The sequence below is a fragment of the Saccostrea cucullata genome, unplaced genomic scaffold (assembly GCF_032062105.1).
Source record: "Saccostrea cucullata isolate Sc308-1 unplaced genomic scaffold, CSIRO_AGI_Scuc_v1 ctg48, whole genome shotgun sequence".
NCBI classification, from domain to species: domain Eukaryota; kingdom Metazoa; phylum Mollusca; class Bivalvia; order Ostreida; family Ostreidae; genus Saccostrea; species Saccostrea cuccullata.
The window spans coordinates 11,687-33,680 of record NW_026930219.1 but is presented as its reverse complement, the minus strand read 5'-3'; the positions used below and the strand labels follow the sequence as shown (position 1 = coordinate 33,680).

At 35.0% G+C, this 21,994-nt stretch overlaps 1 protein-coding gene across 2 annotated transcripts; it reads right to left on the bottom strand.

Annotated features, from left to right (window-relative positions):
- Positions 1-138: 138 nt before the first annotated feature.
- LOC134283283 (catenin beta-like) lies at positions 139-21,439 on the bottom strand. 2 transcript variants are annotated; one of them, XM_062765727.1, is made up of 14 exons: positions 21,292-21,439; positions 6,115-6,183; positions 5,246-5,515; positions 4,946-5,133; positions 4,406-4,710; positions 3,949-4,150; positions 3,640-3,784; positions 3,383-3,486; positions 3,055-3,261; positions 2,607-2,861; positions 2,252-2,413; positions 1,885-2,035; positions 1,500-1,754; positions 139-1,314 (listed from the first exon to the last, which is right to left on the bottom strand). In XM_062765727.1, the coding sequence occupies exons 2-14, from the start codon at positions 6,158-6,160 to the stop codon at positions 1,109-1,111; spliced, it is 2,496 nt and encodes an 831-aa protein (XP_062621711.1). In that variant the 5' UTR covers positions 6,161-6,183; positions 21,292-21,439; the 3' UTR covers positions 139-1,108. The 2 variants fall into 2 exon arrangements, with proteins under 2 accessions (XP_062621711.1, XP_062621712.1); XM_062765728.1 differs by lacking the exon at positions 21,292-21,439 and adding an exon at positions 8,258-8,479.
- Positions 21,440-21,994: the final 555 nt, after the last annotated feature.

The following is a 21,994-nucleotide window of genomic DNA, read 5'->3' as shown; positions in this document are numbered from 1 at the left end:
AACAACACATGATCATCTGCAGAAATTTTGTTTCCACGAGATGATGCCGTAAATGAATCAATAATAATTAGGCAACTCCTTGAAGTCATTTCATTTCTGTTTCTCTCTTTTTGATGGTCTTGAAAAAATGAAACACAATTATTAAAACTGAAGTTTTATTTTGAATTGCATGCATTACACAACACATAGTAATATCTTAATGTCAACTATTATAAATAAATTTCCTGAATTATAAAAATTATCTAAAAATGGATAAAAAGTAAGGTAAAGAAAGTACAAACCAAAAATAACTCTACAGACAAATGCAATAAAATTAAAAGATAGAAAACTTTCTGCCAGAGATGTTTTCATGAACTTGGTAAAATTCAATAAATATATGACCAAAATTAAAATGGCTACCTTTGAGGCACTTACATGAAGGAGTACACTACTGATATGGCATTGTTATAAAAATATAGATCCTTTATATTTCTGACAGACCTTTGCAATATTAACAATCCGAAATTCTGGACACAAAGAAGATGTTTGCATTGTAAATAGTTGTCAGAAATACAAATATTATGTTCACATGGTTTGTTTGCTGCTTACATAAGACTTTTTTTTTGTGTGTTTTATCAAAGTGTTCTATTCTAAGGCATATACAAGATGAAGATAAACTACTGGAATGAATTATTTACAACAAGAATAAAATTCTGGTCCAAGTGGTTTAGATGATGATAATTTACGATATACCAAATCATTTTAAAGTTCAGCTGCTCAGTTTACAACCTTAACATTGGAAAATTGAAGATAATGAACAAAAGTTTTCCCCATGATGCCAAATAATCTTTGAAATTTTTTTTTATTCATATGAAATATGTACATATACTGAAAATTTTTCAAAAGAGACCATACATGTTAATTCTTTTTAACAGGAATTTCCCTCCTCTTTCTGTCAAATAACAAATACACATTACTTCGAGCTACAGATCCTCAGATCCAATGTACAGAAAAGAACTGACTACTTTGTTTTTATACATTTGCGAAGTCTTTGTATTGACCAAGCAGAGGAGTTATGCCTCTTGTGTTGTCAAGTCATGGCATATGTATAAGTCTGTGGCACATGAATTTACAAGTCCGTATCAAACCACGGCATGGCTTGGTTGTTGCCAGACTGTTGAGGCAGACTGGACTCGAGATTCTCGAAATTGAGGTCCCCTGACTGTGCATTTGGTCCCAGGTCAGGCAGATTTTCCATTCCCCCATACTGGCTTCCTCCCTGACTGCCAATATCAAGACCCTGCATGGAGTCAATTGGGATTTGGTGTTCATAACCTAAAACAGATAAATCAACAGTGAGTAATTTATCCTGTATCAAATTCATATATACATGTTACAATGCTAGAATCTTTGGAACACATGAGAAAAATATGCACAAGTTGACCTTCCAAGATTCAGGATACTTTGTATAATCTTATTCCTGCTTCCTATTTATATAATACATATGTTGTGGATCATACCTCTGTTCATATCATTGCTGTGCATGCTTCCCTGGCTGTCGTGGTGTGGAGGCTGGTACATCTGATCCCTGTAGGAATCATCAGCAGGGGGCATCATGTGTCCTACATCCTCAAATCCTGGGGGCTGGACGTCGGACCAGGGCATGTTTTGGTTGTCCCGGAACAGAGAGCTGGTCAGTTCTACAGAGAGTCTCTTCTTGTAGTCCTGTGGCTTGTCCTCAGACATACGGAAAAGTACAGCTGCTGCATAGGTAGCTAAGGTGACAAATACAATAAATCTTAATCACTTTGTGAATAATTTTTTAGGCCTCAGTAGACTTTGTGAAAATTCTCAAAACACATTTTTCCTACATATATGGTATAAAGATGAGAAATTTTGTCTTACCGACGCCTTCATTTCTGGAGTGTAATAATTCAGTGAGTGGTGCAGTAGCTCCCTCTTGTTCAATAAGCTCAGCACCCTCCTTATCAGCTGCTAGTTCACACAGAACTCCTGCAGCCACACGCTGAATGTTCTCAATGGGTGAGTACAGCAGCTGTAAGAAAAACAGTTCTGTACAATATTTGTGTAATCTTGTTTTTGACTAAAAAGTGCTTTTTCAATCATTGATCAGAATAATATTCCCTTTCAAAATTTTTTCCTTTTTTGCAAATGACAAAAATTCTTTTAATATAATCCAGCATTGAAATGGAACTTCTTGTTAAATCTAATGTTTTTAAATTTTTATTTTTTCCTTTGTTTTTTTTATTACCTGCACGAAAAGAGGAATGCCATTCAAGCCGCGGATGACAGCTCTGTTGTGAGCCTCTCTGGCCAGAATATGAAGTGCTCCCACTGTTCCTTCCACAATCTCCTCCATACGGACGCCATCCACATACCCTGATCCCTGTCCATTGGAGCTAATGGAGGCTCTCTGTAGAAAAGGTCAAAAAAAGTATTATTCAGCTTTTTTAAATCTTATTTATTTTTTATATCGTATCTACTTAACTTTTCTTATCAATCAGCTCTTTCAATAATACTTAGTGTTGAAAATAAATAGAATTTTTTTTTCAAAGATAAACCTGCAGTGCATTTTTACATTTACTACAAAAACTTGCATTTCTTACCCTCTGTGTGTCTTGATGGGCTCTGATGAGGAGATGGACAATCCTGGGCAGTGCTCCGTGTTCCCTCAGTGGGGCATGGTTGGCGGGGCACAGGGCCAGATTCCTGATGAGACCAACCACAGCCTTGATAAGGGGCCATCTGCTTGGTGGGTGAAGTAACTTGACTAGAACAGGAAGTCCATAGTGCAGACGAACGGCATTCTGGGCCATCTCAGATTCTGGGTGGCGACTGGTCAAATGCCTCAATGCACACACCTGTGATGAAGAGTATAAAACATTTGATAAAGGGAACTCTTTTTTTGAGTATAAAACCAATTACACGTAAGTACTGACCACGTAATAATTTTGTCAATATCTGAACAATAACTTTTCATTCAACAACACAAGGTTTGAAATATTAAGAATTCCATTAGACAACTCTCCTCCGCTCTAAGCAGAAGCTACTTACTGCTGGTTCTGTGATGTCCTCACGGTCTCCTGCCTGCAGGATGGTTCTGACCAAAGCCTCGATACCATTAACCTGGCATACAATGACCTTGTTACGCTGGTTGTTACAGGTCAAGTTAGACAGGATTCCAGCAGCACATGTCACCACATTGAGATCGTTAGACGAGAGAAGCTGGACAAGCATTTGTAAGATGCCTTCCATATTTTCCTGAAAGAGAATAACACATTGAAATTTAAAAGAAGTCACACCTAATCTGTCCTAGACATGTTATTGCAATTTATTTAACTAATTCATGGAGCAAAGATTGATTTATTTTAAGATTACTTACACATTTTGTTGCAGCATCTGACAAGTTTCTTATTGTCCACAAACAGTTCTGTACCAGTCTTTGGCTCTGGTGTCCTAAGTGCATAGCCAAAGCCTGCATTCCTCCTGCAATACAGAAAACAATGATTCTCCCTTTAATTCTTTAACCCTAGAAGCATCATCTGACATTTCTAAATTCGCATAAGAACCAAAACCTTTGACAGGAATGGTAGATTTGCTCCTCCTGAACTAAAATTCAGATGTCAATAATGATGGTACCTGCTTCCACAATGGCGGGTTTGTTGCTGGAGCAGACAGAGAGAACTTTGATGACTCGCGAGGTTGTCCACAGCAGTTTCTCGTATGTGTAAGATCTCATGATCCTCACCAGTTCACCTGGTCCACCACTGGCCAACACAATCAGCTGAAAAATGTCATTAAATTTAGAATTCCTTTCGTAGCAGTTCCTAGTTGCGGTAACTTGATTACATCTAAATCAGCATATTGTTGAATAAATGTTAACATTTCTGATGGTTTCTGTTTAGAGATACATGTACATTTCAAAACATAATCAGAAAAGAACCCTACCTTGCTTTCCTGATTCCCATAAGCCAGAATTTGTAGACAGTCTGTGGTTATAGCCAAGAACTTGACATTGTTCCTTTGCAGTAATGCCACCATTTTTTGTAGACCACCTGCTAATCGGACGGCCATCTTGGAACCTTCCTGATGAAGCAGTAGGTTGTGGAGAGTTGTAATTGCGTAAAATAAGACAGATTCCACTGGAGAGCTGTTAAACGAAATTTCAAATTTTTTTTATCATATTTCTGATAATATGACATGCACAATTTGAAAGGGTTTCAGATTTTAAAGTCTTAATAATTATACAGGACCTATGTTTCTTTCCTTTCTGCAAAGAAACTTTGACAAAATATTCAGATACTGTTGCCTCTTAGCAAGATTTACAAATGTTATTTAGAAATGTGAACAGGATTCTTCATCCAGGCTAATTTTTATTCTTACAAAGAGTGAAACTATTAGTCACCTCAGTAACTTGACAAGTGCAGGAATGCCCCCAGACTTGAAGATGGCCAGGAGACCTTGACGATGATGTGAGAGATTGTGTAGGGTGCCAGCCGCACAGCGTGTAGTTTCTAAATCTGTGGTGTTGTTCATAGCCTTCACAAGGGCTGCTACCATCTGGGGGGAGTTCATTATTGCATGACGACTGGCCTCTTTCTTAGACAACTGATGCACCATCATGGCTGCCTGCCCGACCACCACCTGATCTTCATCATTCAGAAGCTTGGTCAGCTCAGGGATCGCTCTTGTGGCAAGATCAGCATCATCCTACAGAAAGCATATTTAATATTAAGGATTGTTGTTGATTCACAATAAAATGCTCATTTAAAGATTTGTAAATTATTCATCATTGCATTGAAGATCTCTTGAAAAAAATAAAATAGGAAAAGCCAGCAGCCCTTTTCACCAACAGCTTGCATCAAAGATGCTTATCATATTTTCCTTTCAAAAAAAATTTTGAAGTAAAAATAAAAACTTTAGAAACAGGAATTAGTTTATTCACCTGGTAGTTGATGAGATTGACAACAGCATGTTTCAGCATTTGCGAGGGTTCTGCAAGTCTCTGTACAGCTGTGGGCTGGTCTGGGTGGACCTGGGTAGAAGGAATGGGTACCCCTTCATCCAGAGTCTCGGGGAACATGGCCGCCCTCACCCTCTGTGATCGAGTCTGGTTAAGCTGTTGGTTGACATCTTAAACAAACAAAATTTTCAGTAAAATATCATAGATATACACTGTGACAAATATGCAATTATCACTTAACTTAATCGTGTCATTTTTAATTGGTTACTTATATAAATTTACCATCAATTTGTTCCTGTGTGTATCCTTGCTGAGGATATTGCTGATCGGCCCAGTCAAACATCTGCATGTGGGAGGTCTCCATGTTGGATTGTGGTTCCTCCATTTCATCATGGTGGCCCCCCTTGCTGCTGATGGAGGGGGCCTGGGTGGTGGCTCCAGAGTGGATCCCAGAGTCCCCCATGTATTGGTTCTGCTGCCACATCATGGTCTGTTCCTGCTTGTTTTCCAGGGGCATGTTTGAAAGGTCCATGTAGTTCTGCCCCCCAGACACTGTTAATTAAAGATACTTATCAGCAATTGGCAAGAATCTCGGCAAATAAGAATCATCTGCCGCATCTTATATATAACTGCTATTTAAGTGAAATAATATCACATAAAATTTTCTTTGATTGGTTTATAACACTGATGATGACATTGATATTAACAAATTTTAGGCCACCAAGTAGCGCGTATATGTCAATACAGGTGAGGTAGGTATACCCTTTTAAATGTAGATACTCCCTCAAAAGAATCATTTTGATTGGCTTACATTCAAAAGATTCACAAGTTATGGAAGTGTTAAAACAATGACCACAATTTTTTTGATATATGTAAGTGTAAGAGAACGCTTATTGATTAAATCCAATTCAGTGTTTTAAAGCTATATTGTAGATATTATTTACACCATTTTTTTTTATTTTGATCCATTATCTTTTTCTTTCCAGATGCATTAACCATCTTTGGTGCGATAATTTCTGGTCAGACATTCTATAGCTGAATTAAAGAAGATTGCTGGAACTGACTTTTAGGATGACCAAGTGGTTTTTGGACTGAGATCTAGATCCCCCCCCCTTTCACTAACTGATAGTGATGGATTCTGGATAACTTACTTGATCGGGGTCCCCCATCACTCTGGTTCATCTGATATGTACTCATGGTTTAACTGGTTCTTTAAAACTCTGAAAATAGAACAACATACAATCAGATCGACAGTCCTTTCTCCACACAGCAAAACTTATCTGCACAATTTTTTTGTTATTATCACAATTATTGTGATGAGCCAGTTCACACCCAGTTGGCTTAAACAAAAAAACTTGGAAACAAAAACTTTGGCCTGTTTGTATAGTGCTTGATACTTAATACAAGAATTGAAAAATAAAGTCACACTTTATATTTTTGAAGGGAAAGCATCAAATGTGCACAATTACCTGCAAAATGATTCATCCCACCCAGTAATGCAAATTGGAACAATTTTTAATCTGAATAACCATATTGTTACTGTATTACTCAGCAGAAAAATACACCTGTGTAAAATTCAACCCACTTAAACATTACATGTAACTGAGTACCACATCACAAATCTCACTTTCTTAATGTTCATTCATGCTTGAATGCCTTTCAATTAAGTTCATAATAAGTGCTGAATTCTTCCTCTTCAGTAAAATCATATTTTTTACTTCTGTTCCTAACACCATTATTACATCTTTTCCTGCCCCCTGTGGCACCCCTCACACTGGCTTTTATCTGTAGAGCCCGCTGTGAGGTCACGGGTTTGTAACGATAACCCTCCTGCCACTGGAAGGTAAAGATTTTTGTCTGCACACCATTTACCATTGTAACAAAGGTCACCTGTGTATTAAATACCCAAATACCTCTCAATTATGATTTATAAAGCATTTTGGTGTTACAAAGGAATCCAGTGGTAATACACAGACCAGAACGACAAATTTCCACTGCTTATTTCAATACTCTTAATTGACACTTCCCTAAACTTCTAAACAGGTGCATTATCTAAGCTTTGTATCAACTTTGGGCATGAAACACACACACATCACCAGTTCCGATTTTATATAAAAATAACAGAAACGTAGCATTTCTGAAGGGAGGGAGTGGGAGGGAGGGTGTTAAGTCAACTTTTTTCAATACCAATTTCTTGACATACAATACCACTTTACCCTTATTTCAATTTACTGTAGCAAAAAGGGGGGGTTCAACCAGCCTTTCAATGAACATTTTCAATAGTAAAAGTTATGTTTGAAAAAAATTGGGAGGACCAGGCCACCCTGTTGCTACGTGCCTGAAAAAAAGAGCTGTCGAATTATGGGAAGATTAAGAGCTCTGCCACTGTATTGTATTATTAAAAAACATACAGGCATCTCCATCCACTAGCCACGTGCCTATATAATATGTTCCGTCTTTCCTCCAAGTATATTAACCTGTCTTGTTCTAAACTTACACTTGATGTTCATTCAAAATGCATGTCTGTACTTTCAAACAAGGTGTCAACTGTAATTAACATCTTAAAGCCATTTATTTTCACAAAGTACATCATTTTAGACATGATAATTAATGAATTGTGTCAGCTTTTCTCTTACTAATTGTAACTGAATGACTTTCAACATGTTAAACATTTCCTCTTGTCAGCTCTGAAGAAACAAAGCTTGATCTCATTTTGTAGAATGAACCTCAAAGTATAAACCAAACAAAATACACCAGTCAGTCGATTAATCAACCTCCAGACCTATGTTTACTGTACCATTTTCTCCCTCTTTTTTTTAAATTCACATCTATTTTCTTCTTTAACATTGGTAGAAAATGTATTAATTACCATTTGGAGTATAACAGAAAACTGTGCACCTTAAAACATCTTAAAAAGCTCGACTTCTTCCCTTCAAATATACTACCTGAACTTACTGAAGATTCCTTAGAAACATATCATCAATGCATGTAGATGCACCGAATATTATCAGCTAAGTCAGAATAAATCAATATACACATTCACATGCACCTAAATGAACTACAATATTGTTTGTTCAACTGCAACAAGTTTACTGCTTTGTTTTCCTAGGGGATGACAGTCCCCCCTGTGGTTCAATCAAATGATTCAAATCTACCTTCACATCTCACAGACTGAATGTCTACCACTGAACTAGTGACATAATTACTGTTCTAGTTAAATACTGATTTGTTTCCTGCATTTTTCCAGATCAATAACTCACAAGTATAGAAAAGGAACAGTGCATCATTCCATACCTTAAATTACATGCTTTGTTGAAGGGAACACTTGTTAATTAATGAAGGTGGTAATTCCCACTGAGACAATCACAAGGTACAATGAATCAACACATCACAAAACTAATGGCTTATATCCAAACAGTGAATCTTGTCAAAACTTCTCAATGTTTTCAAAGTGACTTTAGTCTATGAGAGAGAGTTACAATTAAAGTGTCAAATGTTTAAAATTATTCAATCTCTCTCCCACATTTAAAATCCTGAGATAATGTGACTAATATTTACACTCCTAACTGACAGGCATTTTTAATCATTCAACCTGAACATCCCTCAAAGGTGACATGGACTCAACCATGGCACTTAATTTCTGCTTATCATTACAACGTCTGAGGGGGGAAATGGATGGATGCCTTATTTAAATAGTCTACTATGACATGTGTCATGTGTGACCCCCTGAACCACGTCCGCCAGTAACCTTAAAAGAGGTTCTAGATGGGTAATTCTTAAATCTATCTCAAACCCCAGATCAACACACTACTGCCAAGATCAGAACTTGATAAGACAAAATACTATCAATATCTGCCATATGGTTTGGGAAGATCTTAATAATCTAAACACAACAACTTGCCTGTGTTTTCCCCTTAATTAATCAAGATAATATGCCATAATGGAAAGCATTTAAACAGAATTGCTGTCACTTTCCCCATTTCTTAATAAACAGCTAAAAATATGACATGGGGCTTTATGACAGTCTGCACTTTAAGGAGAATAATAAATTAACTGACTGTTTTGGTTTTTCGTGAAACAATTAAGAATATATTAAGTAGAATTAAACATTAATAAATTATTAAGTATACTGCAAAGATAGTGCTCTTATTGACAAATGGATCTACAAACCATTTAATCTATTTATTATCAACATTCATTTTACTTTCAAATTTAAAGACTTTTACATGCAGGAATTATTATTGTTTTTCATTGACCTGGAATAGCAATGAACATAAACATTTCAATATTGTTTATATTTCATTGTAAGGCTATTAAGTTCAATTTAAGATTGCATAGAAACACAAGGTTTAAAATATTACTCCAAACCTCAAATTAACATATATATCAACTGACACCACATGTAGCTAAGGCCAGAGTTTTTTTATTTTCTGTTTAACGGGAATTTTTCAGAAAAAATTGGGTCGAGGGGACGAAATAAAAATAAAAATAAAAGATCAAAATTTGTCGAGTCGGGGCCATAATAAAAATAAAACCAAAAATTGGTATGAATTTTTTTTTTCATTTAAATGTTGAAAAACGAAAGAAAACAATACAATTTTGTTCATAATGTATAAGGATTTCAAATACAGATAAAAAGATACAATTGCATGAGTTATCCTACTGTGCTTAATCACACTTGCACATTTTTCTAGTATGAAAGCATATCAATATAATATTATAATTTACATTTGTTATACAGCAACAATAATGTTGGATAAACGCAGATGACAGAAAAACCACACTGCTTAAAATTTTACACAGGTCTTCAAGTGATCATATCTATTGTATAAAATTTATAAAAGTCATGATCAGAAATGTTTTAAGCTACATGTATATTATGATTTACAGTGGGGTTGATAGCTGACTTGACAATGCTATGTTAGTATAAAGGGATAACACATTATTGAGGTTCTGAATGGAAATTTGTCAAACTTTTTGATGAACAACAGCAAAGTCCTCGTGGAAGTCTTCACAAATGGCTGGGTCTCTGCCAAGAAATGAAACTGCAAAAAAAAAAATTCCTTTATGATACATTATTAGCTAATCAAATTCATGTAGTAAATGGTAGAAAGTAGAAAAAACAACTATTTACATGAAATTATTTTCTTTTCTAAATGAAGATACAAATATTTTAAGAGTTTTTTCTTAGATAAAAATAAATAACAATAACATCGTTCTTTGTCCATTTTGCACTAAAGTATTCAACTGTCCACTTCTTTCTATCCTTACCTTTCCATATGTGCAACTCCAATATAGCTGTCACTTCACTTGTCAGTATTTTATACCAACTCTTTTAATTCTGTAGGAATCCTAGCCTCATTTTATTCAACCAAATAGACACGGACCTAAAATCCTAGCCTTATTTTATTCAACCAAATAGACATGGACTCGTATCTAAAATATTTTAATCATCATTTTATGTCCCTGATATAGTTTGACACGATTCATTGTAAAATAAAATTTTGCTAATTTTACCTCAACTTGTTATGTACCATATGTGATTAAATTAAATCTAGAATGCAAACATCTTTAAAAGAAGAAAAAACATATAAAAGTGCCAAACACTCAAAATTTTTTACAGAAAGTTTATATCAAGACAACGTCTCAAAACTTACCCCAACTATTTGGACACCTGCTCCACAGTTCAATGTGCATCTGGTGTATTTAGGTTGTCAATACTTTAACTCCCATTTCAAGAACTTGCTTGTTTTCATCATCAATGGATTTAAAATAACCGTCTATTAATGTCTTGAAATGACTTTCTTGCTTCTTGATAACTTGATAGAACCCGCGAAGCGTGATAAACTAGTTCCTTAAACTGGTTACGACATCGTAATCAGCAAGACGCTCGTAAAAGACTTTGATCAACACAGGCTTTGTCAAACGTTTACATGATTCTTTAGAAATAGGTGTACATCAAACCCGATTTTATTTCAAACCATCAATGAATGACACAGTCGGCGGGTATTTTAAAAATAAAAGTGAAATTGACCTCTTTTATTTTTATTCGATATTTTGAAAAAATTGGGTCGGCAAAGGAACACTATGATTGGCTCTGTGATGTTACAGTTAGTTTACCAAGTTAACACGTTTATTTTACTTTGTGCTCTTCGGGGAAATTGTTACAAAGTACATCTGTACTGTACCTTTTTATAATAAACTATCACTATAGAAGATATACCAAATTAGTCATAAAGGTGTCAGACTTAAATACATCACCAGTGAAAGAATGAGAATGGTAAATTAAAGTATAATTTTAAATCTTTGAATTTACAACTACTTTGTTCAAACAAAATTTACAGTAAGCTGTCAAAAACTACCAAAATATGACACACAATTTTATGTTTTCTAATTTACTTGTGAATTATAAGGACTCAATCTTTTAACAACAAGCCCAAGGGCCCATCGCGAATGGGTAATCAGAAGAGCTCACTCAGGTGAGCTAAAAAGTGAAACTTATGAATTGCAAAGTAGTGCAAATTTCTAACTCTTCATTTAGTTCTGAAAATGTTAACTTCACTGCAATTATTTTCTTTCAGAAGCATAAAAAATAATCTAAAATCAAAAGAAAAAGACAGAATTAGTAATAATAAGCAAATGTCTCATTCCTGACTTACTTTCTATATTTAATATGGATACCACATTACACTGATTAAGAGAGTTTTGAAATATTAGTGGCATCATTATCAAATTCTATCTTTTGGTTTTTTTTTTGCTCTCCATTTTTTTTAAAGTAATGAGAACATTTCAATTGTGAATATATTTATTGGCTCTATGTTTATAATAATATTGATTGAGCCCTCAATATTTCTACAGCTTTAAAGAATAAGAGAATCTTCCTCAAGAAGGATGGCAAAATTTACCCCTCAATACTGACTGCAGACAGTGGATAATAACAAAGACAGAAAAATCTCTTTTCACAATGGCAGTCATTTTCACAAAGTTTCCATATCCTTGAATATGCCTACATGTCCATACACTAATACACTGAGCCTAAGAGATATTGAACCATTTCAATGCAGAAAAACACTGGAAAGGGGTGTTACCAAATGAGTTTTTGGTACACAGTCATCTGAAAACCATTTTATTCAATATATAAATTGACCTTGACCTTTAAAACTTAACCTGAATAAAATTATGAATCAATCCTCAAGGTTGTCTTTAACAGTTGAATAGGCAGGACATTAAAAAGGTAGACAGGAGTTTGGGGTTCCTCTCCTAATAGGGGCATGGTGGGGGATACAGTAACAAGAGACCCAGGGGCCACATCGCTCACCTGAGCAACTAGCTAGGTAAAAGCAAAAACCAGTTCAGTATTGAAAATTTATTATAAAAGTGGGTTAGATGGAGGAGGGGGGGGGGGGGGGTGAACAAACTTTATCTACAATTCTTAGGAATGCTTTTGAATTAATATGACACAATATAGCTTTGCCAGTGCTCCAAGTCACACTTACTTTTAGGTCGCTAAATGGCGACCTAAAACTTTTTTTGGTCACCATTTCAGAATTTCTGGTCGCCATTAACAAATTTTTCACTCGCCATGATGAAAACATGGGAATAACACAATTAAAACGATGAACTAACATCCACATGTGTTATGTTTTTATTAAACCAAAGATTATTGATTACTGTGACTAGAAATCTTTTGCTAGTTAAAGGATATATTTTTATTACATACAACCACCCTTTGTATGGTACTCAGAAGAACACACGTAATCTGATCCTAGAATTAAAGTTTAATCAAAAGAAAATAAAACTTTGACAGTTGTTGAGACAGAACTTTGCCAATTCAGGGCTCTAGATTCTCTATATTTGGGGCCGACATTCGGCCCCGTTCCCAATGCAAAAAAGGTACCTTTTTTCCCAAAAGAAAGGTGTAAATTTCCCAATTTCCATAGCAAAATATTAATTAAAAAAATAAAAGTCCATGAAACTTAATCGCAAAAAACCCCAAACGAAACACACTTGCAAATGAAAGTGAAACTGTACTATTTTAATAGTTCGCGGCAAATGCATTCGTAAACTGGTTCGGGGAACCAGGTTATTGTTTTTACAAAAATATGTACTTATAACTATGAGAGCAGAGTATCTTGTCATGTAGTTTCAACAAAAAACATCATGATATTGGTTTCAAAAATAGACATTTCATTTAAACATTAGTAAGCTGCACCATGTTTGTTCTGTTTAACTGTTTATTCAAAACCAGAGTTTAATTGATGACAAAATGCTAGAAAAGCAAAATTTGAGGATTTTTTTAATGAATTTTGGTTATCCAACTTTTCCCAAAATGATGATAATTTTCCCAATTTGAATGGCCCCAGCCCCAGTCCTAAAAAGTGGTGTGAGAGCCCTGCAATTGTTTATCATGTTTACCTGTTTACTTACTACTAAGTATCTTACCCATAGCGCAGTCGTTATCAATGCCGCCAAAACACTTAATTAATTGTGATGTTCAAGCCATTGACCAAATACTTTAATAAGCAGGTCAGAGAAACTCTAGAAAGTTTACGACGTTTGGATGCCATTCTCTCAGAGACGTTATGTATATACGTTTCTGGTTCTATCAAACTTTACTATTACAGCATGCTGTCATAACATTACGTGATCCAATTCCATACGACGCTTTGTAAAGGTGTTAAAGTGTATATCTTCAAACATTTTCATGATAGAGAATCTTGAAAACGTAAATCTCGATCCCGATCATAAAAAGATGGACGTTGCCAGCCCAAATTTTCTCAGTCACGAAAATGCGACTTAGTTTTAATTGCTAGTCGCAAAACAAATTTTTTGGTCACAAATGCGATCGTTTTAGTCGCAACTTGGAGCACTGTTTGCTGTTTATAAGATGAAAATTTTTATTAATTGATATAGCCAAAGCCTTAATATTCCTTTGTTGCAATCCATTATCTATTTTGATGCTTTTATATTCATGATCATCATGGATTTGTTGTTCTTGTGAAGTTTTTTAACGAATTTCCCCATGTTTTTGCACGTAAAACTTTGATCACCAATTGTGGCCCCACTCAACCCCCCGGGGTCATGATTTACATAACCTCGAATCTACACTACCCGAGGATACTTCCATATAACTATAACCAATCACAGCTTTGCTGTTCTCAAGAATTAGAATTTTAAAGATAATTTTCTACATAATCCTACTTTGATCACAGTCACAGTAATGGCCCCACCCTTGCAAGGGTTATGATTTGAACAAACTTGAATCTACTCTTGAATCTACACTACATGGATGCTTCCATATTACTATGACCAATCATAGCTTTGATTTTTCTTGAGAAAAAGTTATCTAAAGATTTTTCTATGTATTCCTATGTTAAACTTTGATCCCCTCTGTCCCCTCTACCCCAAAGGGTCATGATCTGAACAAACTTGAATCTACACTTTCTGAGGATGCTTCCACATAACTATGACCAGTAATTTTTCTACGCCCAATTTAGGTCCGAATATCGGCCCTTTCCCCTCTCAAAAATTACTGATTTTTTCCCAATTTTCAACGTATTTTTCCCAAAATAAAACCGTACCTGTTTTTGTTATATTGAATATTTTATGTACAACTTATCCAAAATTAAACGCTATTGTGACCTTGAGACCACGCCCTTTGCCCCAGGGTCATGCCTTGAACAATTTTTTATCTTCAACATATCCCAACCCTTGTATGTAAGTTTGGTGAAAATCTGCCTGGTGGTTCTGGAGAAGAAGATTTTTTAGCAACCAGTATTTTGATTTAATTTTCCTGATAATCTCCCCTTGTTTTAGGGTCCCATCCCTAGTTTTAGTATAAATGGTAGCCCTTGGGCCAAGGATACCCTGTGACAAATTTGACAATGATTGGCCAAGGGGTTCTTGAGTTATGGCCCATATTCTAAAACGTTAACGCACACTGCACGACGCACACCGCACAAATGGCCATAGCATTAGCTCTTTGAGCCTTTGGCTCAGAAGAGCTAAACAAGAAGCCCATGGGCCACATCGCTCACCTGAGTACTGTAGCTTGGAAAAAAAGCAGAAATCAGTTTATTATTGAAAAGTTTAAACCCAAAAGTGGTTCCAACCAATCCTTAAAGGGGAGAGGGTATGATTTGAACAAACTTGAATCTACACTACATGAGAATGCTTCCATATAAATATGACTAATCATGGCTTTGCCATTCATGAAAAGAAGATTTTTAAAGAATTTTTAAACATATTTCTAAGTAAAACTTGGATTCCATGTTGTGGCCCAAACCTGCCCCCAGGGGTCGTGATTTGAAAAAATTTGAATATACACTAACTAAGAATGCTTCCATATAAATATGACTAATCATGGCTTCGCTATTCCTCAGAGGAATATTTTTCAAGAATTTCCCTATAAATTTCTATGTAAAACTTTGAGCAGCCATTGTGGCCCCGCCCTACCCCGGGGGGTCATGATTTGAACAAACTTGAATCTACAGTTCTACACTACCTGAGGATGCTTCCATTAAAGTTTCATCATTCCTGGCACAGTGGTTCTTGAGAAGAAGATTTTTAAAGAATTTTCCTATATATTTCTATGTAAAACTTTGCTCGGCCATTGTGGCCCCGCCCTAACCCCGGGGGTCATGATTGGAACAAACTTGAAACTACCTGAGGATGCTTCCATATAAATATGATCATTCATGCCTTTGCTATTCTTGAGAAGATTTTTAAATAATTTCCCTATATATTTCTATGTAAAACTTTGATCGGCCATTGTGGCCCCGCCCTACCCCCGGGGGTCATGATTTGAACAAACTTAAATCTACACTACCTGAGGATGCTTCCATATAAGTTTCATCATTCCTGGCACAATGGTTCTTGAGAAGAAGATTTTTAAAACATACCACCAAATTTTCACCATTTCTGAATTATCTCCCCTTGAATAAGAGCGTGGCCCTTCATTTTAACAAAATTGAATCCCCTTCACCTAAGGATACTTTGTGGCAAGTTTGGTTGAAATTGGCCAAGTGGTTCTTGAGAAGAAGATGAAAATGTAAAAAGTTTACAACGACAACAACAACGACGACGACAGACGACGGACAAATTTTGATCAGAAAAGCTCACTTGAGCCTTCGGCTCAGGTGAGCTAAAAGGCATATAACATTTATTCATTTTATAACACATCTATTTAATAAATCATGTTAATATAGCTGCAATAATGTAGCCCTCTCCGATTTTTTTATCTGTTAACAGAGAGGTTTAGTTACAAGTGACGTAACAACGTGTACGCGAAACTTTGACGTACACGTTATACTTGACGTCAACATCAATAACATATTTTAGTTATACGTACACGTGTACGTATGGAAATTTCGTGATTGAGAGTACAGTAAATTAATTGAACGGCATTGTATCTATCATTTTTAATTTAGACATTGCAGTTTATACTTATTCTAGTCATAGATATCATAAACTATGAAAAATTAAATGTATTGTCATCTAACTGCATTGAAGCGGTCTAAACATTTTGTCGCCTAGTATATCTAGATGACAAGCTTTTAATTCTGCGTCACTTTAAAAATGGAAGCAGTCATAAAAGTATTTAAGTGACGATAAAATTAAAACGACCACATTTTGCACTTTGTGGAGGGGGGGAAAAACGATAATTGTGAGGGCTCAGTCATTATAACGTCTAGAAAGGAGGCATGGAATAAAATTTAATACATCAATACATTGTTTAAACCAAAATCAAACACGGCCCGGCCCCCTTTTTTTAAATACGTGTCTGCTCTAGATCTTTACAAGTGCTAGTAAAAAAGGGAAAAAAATTGTTAATGAAATAGAATCTACACAAGCACTTGACGTTACACATACTACCTATAACTTTTATAGGCGAGGGGTTATATTTTTGTCATGTCACTAATGCCTGTGGATGTTATTATACCCCACGCAACTAGTTGCGTGAGGTATAATGTTTTTGACCTGTCCGTCAGAGCGTCAGTGTGTCAGAGTGTCAGTCAGTCAGTCCTTTTCTTTGTCAGCGCGACCCCTCATAAACTGCTGCACAGAATTTCATCAAACTTTGCAGGTTTTAGGACACAATGTGTAGATGTGCATATCCTGGCACAATGGTATTTGGCCATATCTTGAATAAGAATGAACAGCTTGTTTCCTCAAAACCGCTGCATAAACTTTGCAGATATTTAGGACACAAATTTATTACAGGAAATTCCATTTTTATTTTTCTTGGAATTTTGGCACTTTTCAAATTAGATTTTTGGCCATACCTTGAATATAGAGATGAACATTTTGTGGCCCTGCACAGAATTTTGTCAGACTTTGCAGATATTTAGGACACAATGTGCAGATGTGCATATTACCCCTTATTTTTCACCATACCTTGAATATAGGATGAACATTTTGTGGCAAGCTTTGGACTTGAATATTTAGGACACAATGTATAGATGTGCATTTTACCAGGAAATTCCGAGAAGAAGAGGATATCTTGAAATATGTAACAAAGTTTTACTCCTCATACGACAAATTTCATCAAACTTTGCAGATATTTAGGACACCATTTGTAGATGTGCATATTACCGGGAAATTCTGATTCTTTCATTTTTTCCAGGATTTTCAGCACTTTGAGTTTTGGGGGAGCGTGGGTATGTGAGCTGGCTCACTTTTTCTTTCATTTTTAAAATAGAAAATATTTTATTTAAAAAAATTAAAGAATATATAAGGGTGTTAAAATAGGTTTTAATAAAAAATGATATAAAGGGAAAAAATCAGCGCCAAGAATTTTTTGATACATTGACAGGGTCTTCTTCAAATGGATCCTGCGTACAAAATAAACTTGCTGTTTGGTATCAGTTTGAGTTTGACTTTTCAATGATAAAAATTTAATATACAAATACTTTGATGGAATCATCGAATCATCATATAGTAATTTTTAAATCATTGCATAGAAATATAAACTGAATCAAAAAATAAAGAATTTAATCCATAACTTTACCCGTTTACGTCGTACATGTTTTTACACGTTCTAAACTTGTAGCTACACGTCGGATTTGATCATTATGTCTTGATGACGTCACCGGTACAAGTTCATCGCAAAACGTGTAACTAAACCTCTCTATTTTCTGGAGAGGGCTACAATTCCACAGCATCTCCGTAATGGTGCAAAAATATTTTGTAAATACTGGGGACTGCAGGCAGAATAAATTGTTTTTCCAAATCAACTTACTTCTAATAAGACGAAATTTTTATTCACTGTCGACATCAAAGCTCGTTAAACGCAAAAACCATGTAAAAAAAATCTGTGCATTTACTTCGGCAGCCATGACAGTTCACGCGTGACGTAGTGACACTTGCGCTTGAAATTTAGAACAACTCAATAAAGCAAATGTCGATGTTTATAAATAATTGTGATGAATAGTAACACTAAACATCAATAAATAAAATCATTCCATGTTTCATTTTTTTGTAAACACCGATATTTAAGCTTAAAATAAGGTAATTCCAAAGAAATCCGCTCCCTATAGATCCTTAATCTCATTGGTTGTCCCGAAATAAAATCTGTCAAGGTCAGTAAACATGGCGGATAAATTTAAGTTGTGATGTTGACATACACGAAAAATACTGATATATGGATTGTTCTGTATATTTTTGGATCGATTTATGTCTGGGATAACTACATTTTGGAAGTCCAGGTAAGACATATATATAAAATAGCCGTTTACTAGCAATTTAAGCCGAAATCCGTGCGGGGGCGAATCGCTCCTGCTCTGCACCATTACGGAGATCCCAAGGAGTTGTAGCCCTCTCCCCCAAAAAAATAAAAAAAAAAAAAAGGGAGAGGGCTACATTATTGCAGCCAATGTTAATAATAAAACAAAATTCAGTCTCCATTTCCAAGTCCTCTTCCGTTTTCTTTTAATTTTGCATTTATAACAATACTAGATACCACCACTTTTGGGCAGGTGACAATGCTAATTCAGCACACTGAACGTAATTTTTTTTAAAAAACATTTATGCATTTTGGAATTATATAGACCTAGAAAATGGGTCTAAAAATTGCAAAAATGCTTTGCATGGATAATCTGAAAATAAAGATATCAACACAATCGGTGAAAAAACGAAAATTCGGGACACTCCGACAGTTGGAAGTACTAGAGTAGATTTACAGCTTTCCCCACCTGTGCTTGAATTCTTTCTGTTGAAATTCTTCACATTTAACTCAGCTTCATCTTAAGGGGGGACCTATGTCGTTCCACGTCAAAGCAGCATTATGTGACGTCACAATAGCGACGTTAGTTTTTACCTGTTGACTTTTGCAACTGTGATATAGGCATAACATTGTTATTAATCAATAACGTATACAATATTTACAAAAAGAAAATTTATCATCATTATTAACTGCTCTATATGATTTATAGAGTTTGTTAATAAAAGAATTCTCTTCCATTGGTTGATAATTCATAGCAATTTCACTTGTGAAGAAATACCTCGATGATATGCTGATATATATAAGTGCAAAAAAATACGATAAATTTCAGCAAAGAAAGCGGCTTAAATCAGGGAAATATGTAAAATTTTATGTTTACCATTCATTGTATTTTCTGGATAAAACTAAGAAAAAATAAAGAAATGCACTTGTACCTATATTTGCTTATTGATTTAAAGTACATGTAGATTTTATTGTATAAAGTCACTCCTAGGTTCTAATAGGTGTTGGTTATGACGGGGAAATGGGGGGGGGGGGGGGAGGGGGAGAAACAGAATGATTGGAATGAAGATGAAAAGAATTAATCTGTTTAAATTGATTCTAATCAAAACAAAATACTCGTTTTTCGCAAAATAATTTTATTTTCTGATGTTTGTCAGTGCCTATTTACCTTTTTTTTAAGTGCAGACATGTGAATATTTATGACACAAGAGCACGAAAATAAAAGAAAACGTCATATTTCTCTTTAATTTTATCATAAAGGTATACTTTTTTCTTTGTTAAAATAAAGAGATGGATCATTTCTTTCCAAAAATATGAATTTCAACATTTTCACACAAAGACTTTTTAAGATATTACCTGTTATGCATGTCGGAATTGTAAAAAATACGACAAGAAAAACGGGATGATACTTACATTGTGCCCCATTATAATTTTTCATGCGAGATGAATGACAATGATTTTGCCTTTATCTTAAAGATACAAGTCATATAAATTAAATACCTGTTGATTTTGAATGTGATTTGACATTTTTGTTTCTTTTTAGCGCATATTTTGGGTAGAACAATAATGTCTGAAAATAATCTATTTTTAGCATTTCGCAGTGTTTTTGCACGCGCTCCTGTGTAAAAATAAACATATAAAGGTACTATTTTTAATACCTAAAAATTAAGAACAAGTAGTCAGGAAAAAAATGTCAAAGTTTTTAAAATTTCACACAAAGACTTTTCGGACATAGGTCCCCCCTTAAGTATTTCCTTAAAAATGTTTTCTACCTAACTCTGCCCCAGTTGTAAATTTAATAGGTCACAAGAACCATGCTAGTTTTGCTTTCATTTACAGCCTCAATCTCATTTAAAGAAAAGGTATTACGCAATCACATATAAGGTACAATAATTAAGATGGGAAATGCACAAAACAAAAAAAAACACTAACCAAAAAAGGGGCCGGTCATTCGGACCAACATTGATGGCATTTTTACCAGTCATGCAAATTTTTTGCCGGTTTTGCCGGCATTTTTCCACAACTCTGCAATTCTTTTGTATCATTCATGATCAGTTCGGAACAGTTCCACTCCTCTACTTCTTGGTGCAACCATATTCTATGGTATCCCAAGAAAGATTCATATCTAACTATGCCAAAATAGACTGTGTCTGCTGCCCAATCCCATTCACTTTGTCTTTTTAAAATAATACACATATTGACTTATATCCAAGAAACAGATTATTTGTAATTATACACATATCACACAGGTTTTAGAACAAGTACATATATTGTCTGCAAGTGTAAAACTCAATAGGCCTATAACTGTCCATTCATAGGCATTTTTCCTCAATCACCCATGTTCTTATAACATTTTCACCAAACGCTAAATGCTCATGTTCAAGAGTTTCTTTTGTTTAAACATTAGTTATAATAAAAAAAAATCAATGAAGAATAAGTGTTATATTGTTTAAAATAATTGTTTGCACACTTCTCTTGGCAATATTACACAGATTAGTAACAAAAGGGTCCACTGTGTAAATGTAATAACAATGTCGGCCATTCTTCGCTTTTCAGTAAAAAGTTTAGTAAAGCCAATATCTTGTGCATTGAAATAGTTTCTTACCGAAATTGTAATGCCCCCTCGAACCATAGGTGGCTTTCGAAACAAAATGTCGACACTCTCTCTTTTCTATTGTATTTTTTCGTGCTCTCACTTTGCTCGCTTTATTCAAATGTTCCAAGATGGCGAAAGATGCATTAGCGCATGCGTAAAAGAAACGGGGCACCTGTTATGACCGCTTCACTCAATAAACATTTGCCTTAATGTGTGAAAAAAATAGTGCACAAATTTCATAGTTTTTGTGCTGTATATAAATCATAACTCTATTCAGAAACACGATATTTATCAACGAAATTAAAAGTTTTTTAAAACTCAAAAACTGACGACATTTAATTGCGTGTTCCTTTATTTTTTTATATTAACAAATTTTTTGCTTGTTAGACATAAGGCCTGCTGTAGTTCACCAAAATGATCACGTCCCCCCCCCCCCCCCAAATTTGTATCCTACGATATGTTCTATTGATTTTTTTTTTACATTACACACAGGCCTTGATTAGTATACATTACAGCTCTCTGAGGAAGAGATTTGTGTGCTTTAGGTCTATGTTTAAACTGATCATGATGTTAACCGGGATAGGGCGTGTGCTATGTGCTAGGCGGTCGACGCACTTCATGACCCGAGGCAATATACTTTCATGTTCGACAAACCCAAATCCACGCCCACACTCATTCATGAATATACACCTTTTCTCAAGTTTTCAGCAAC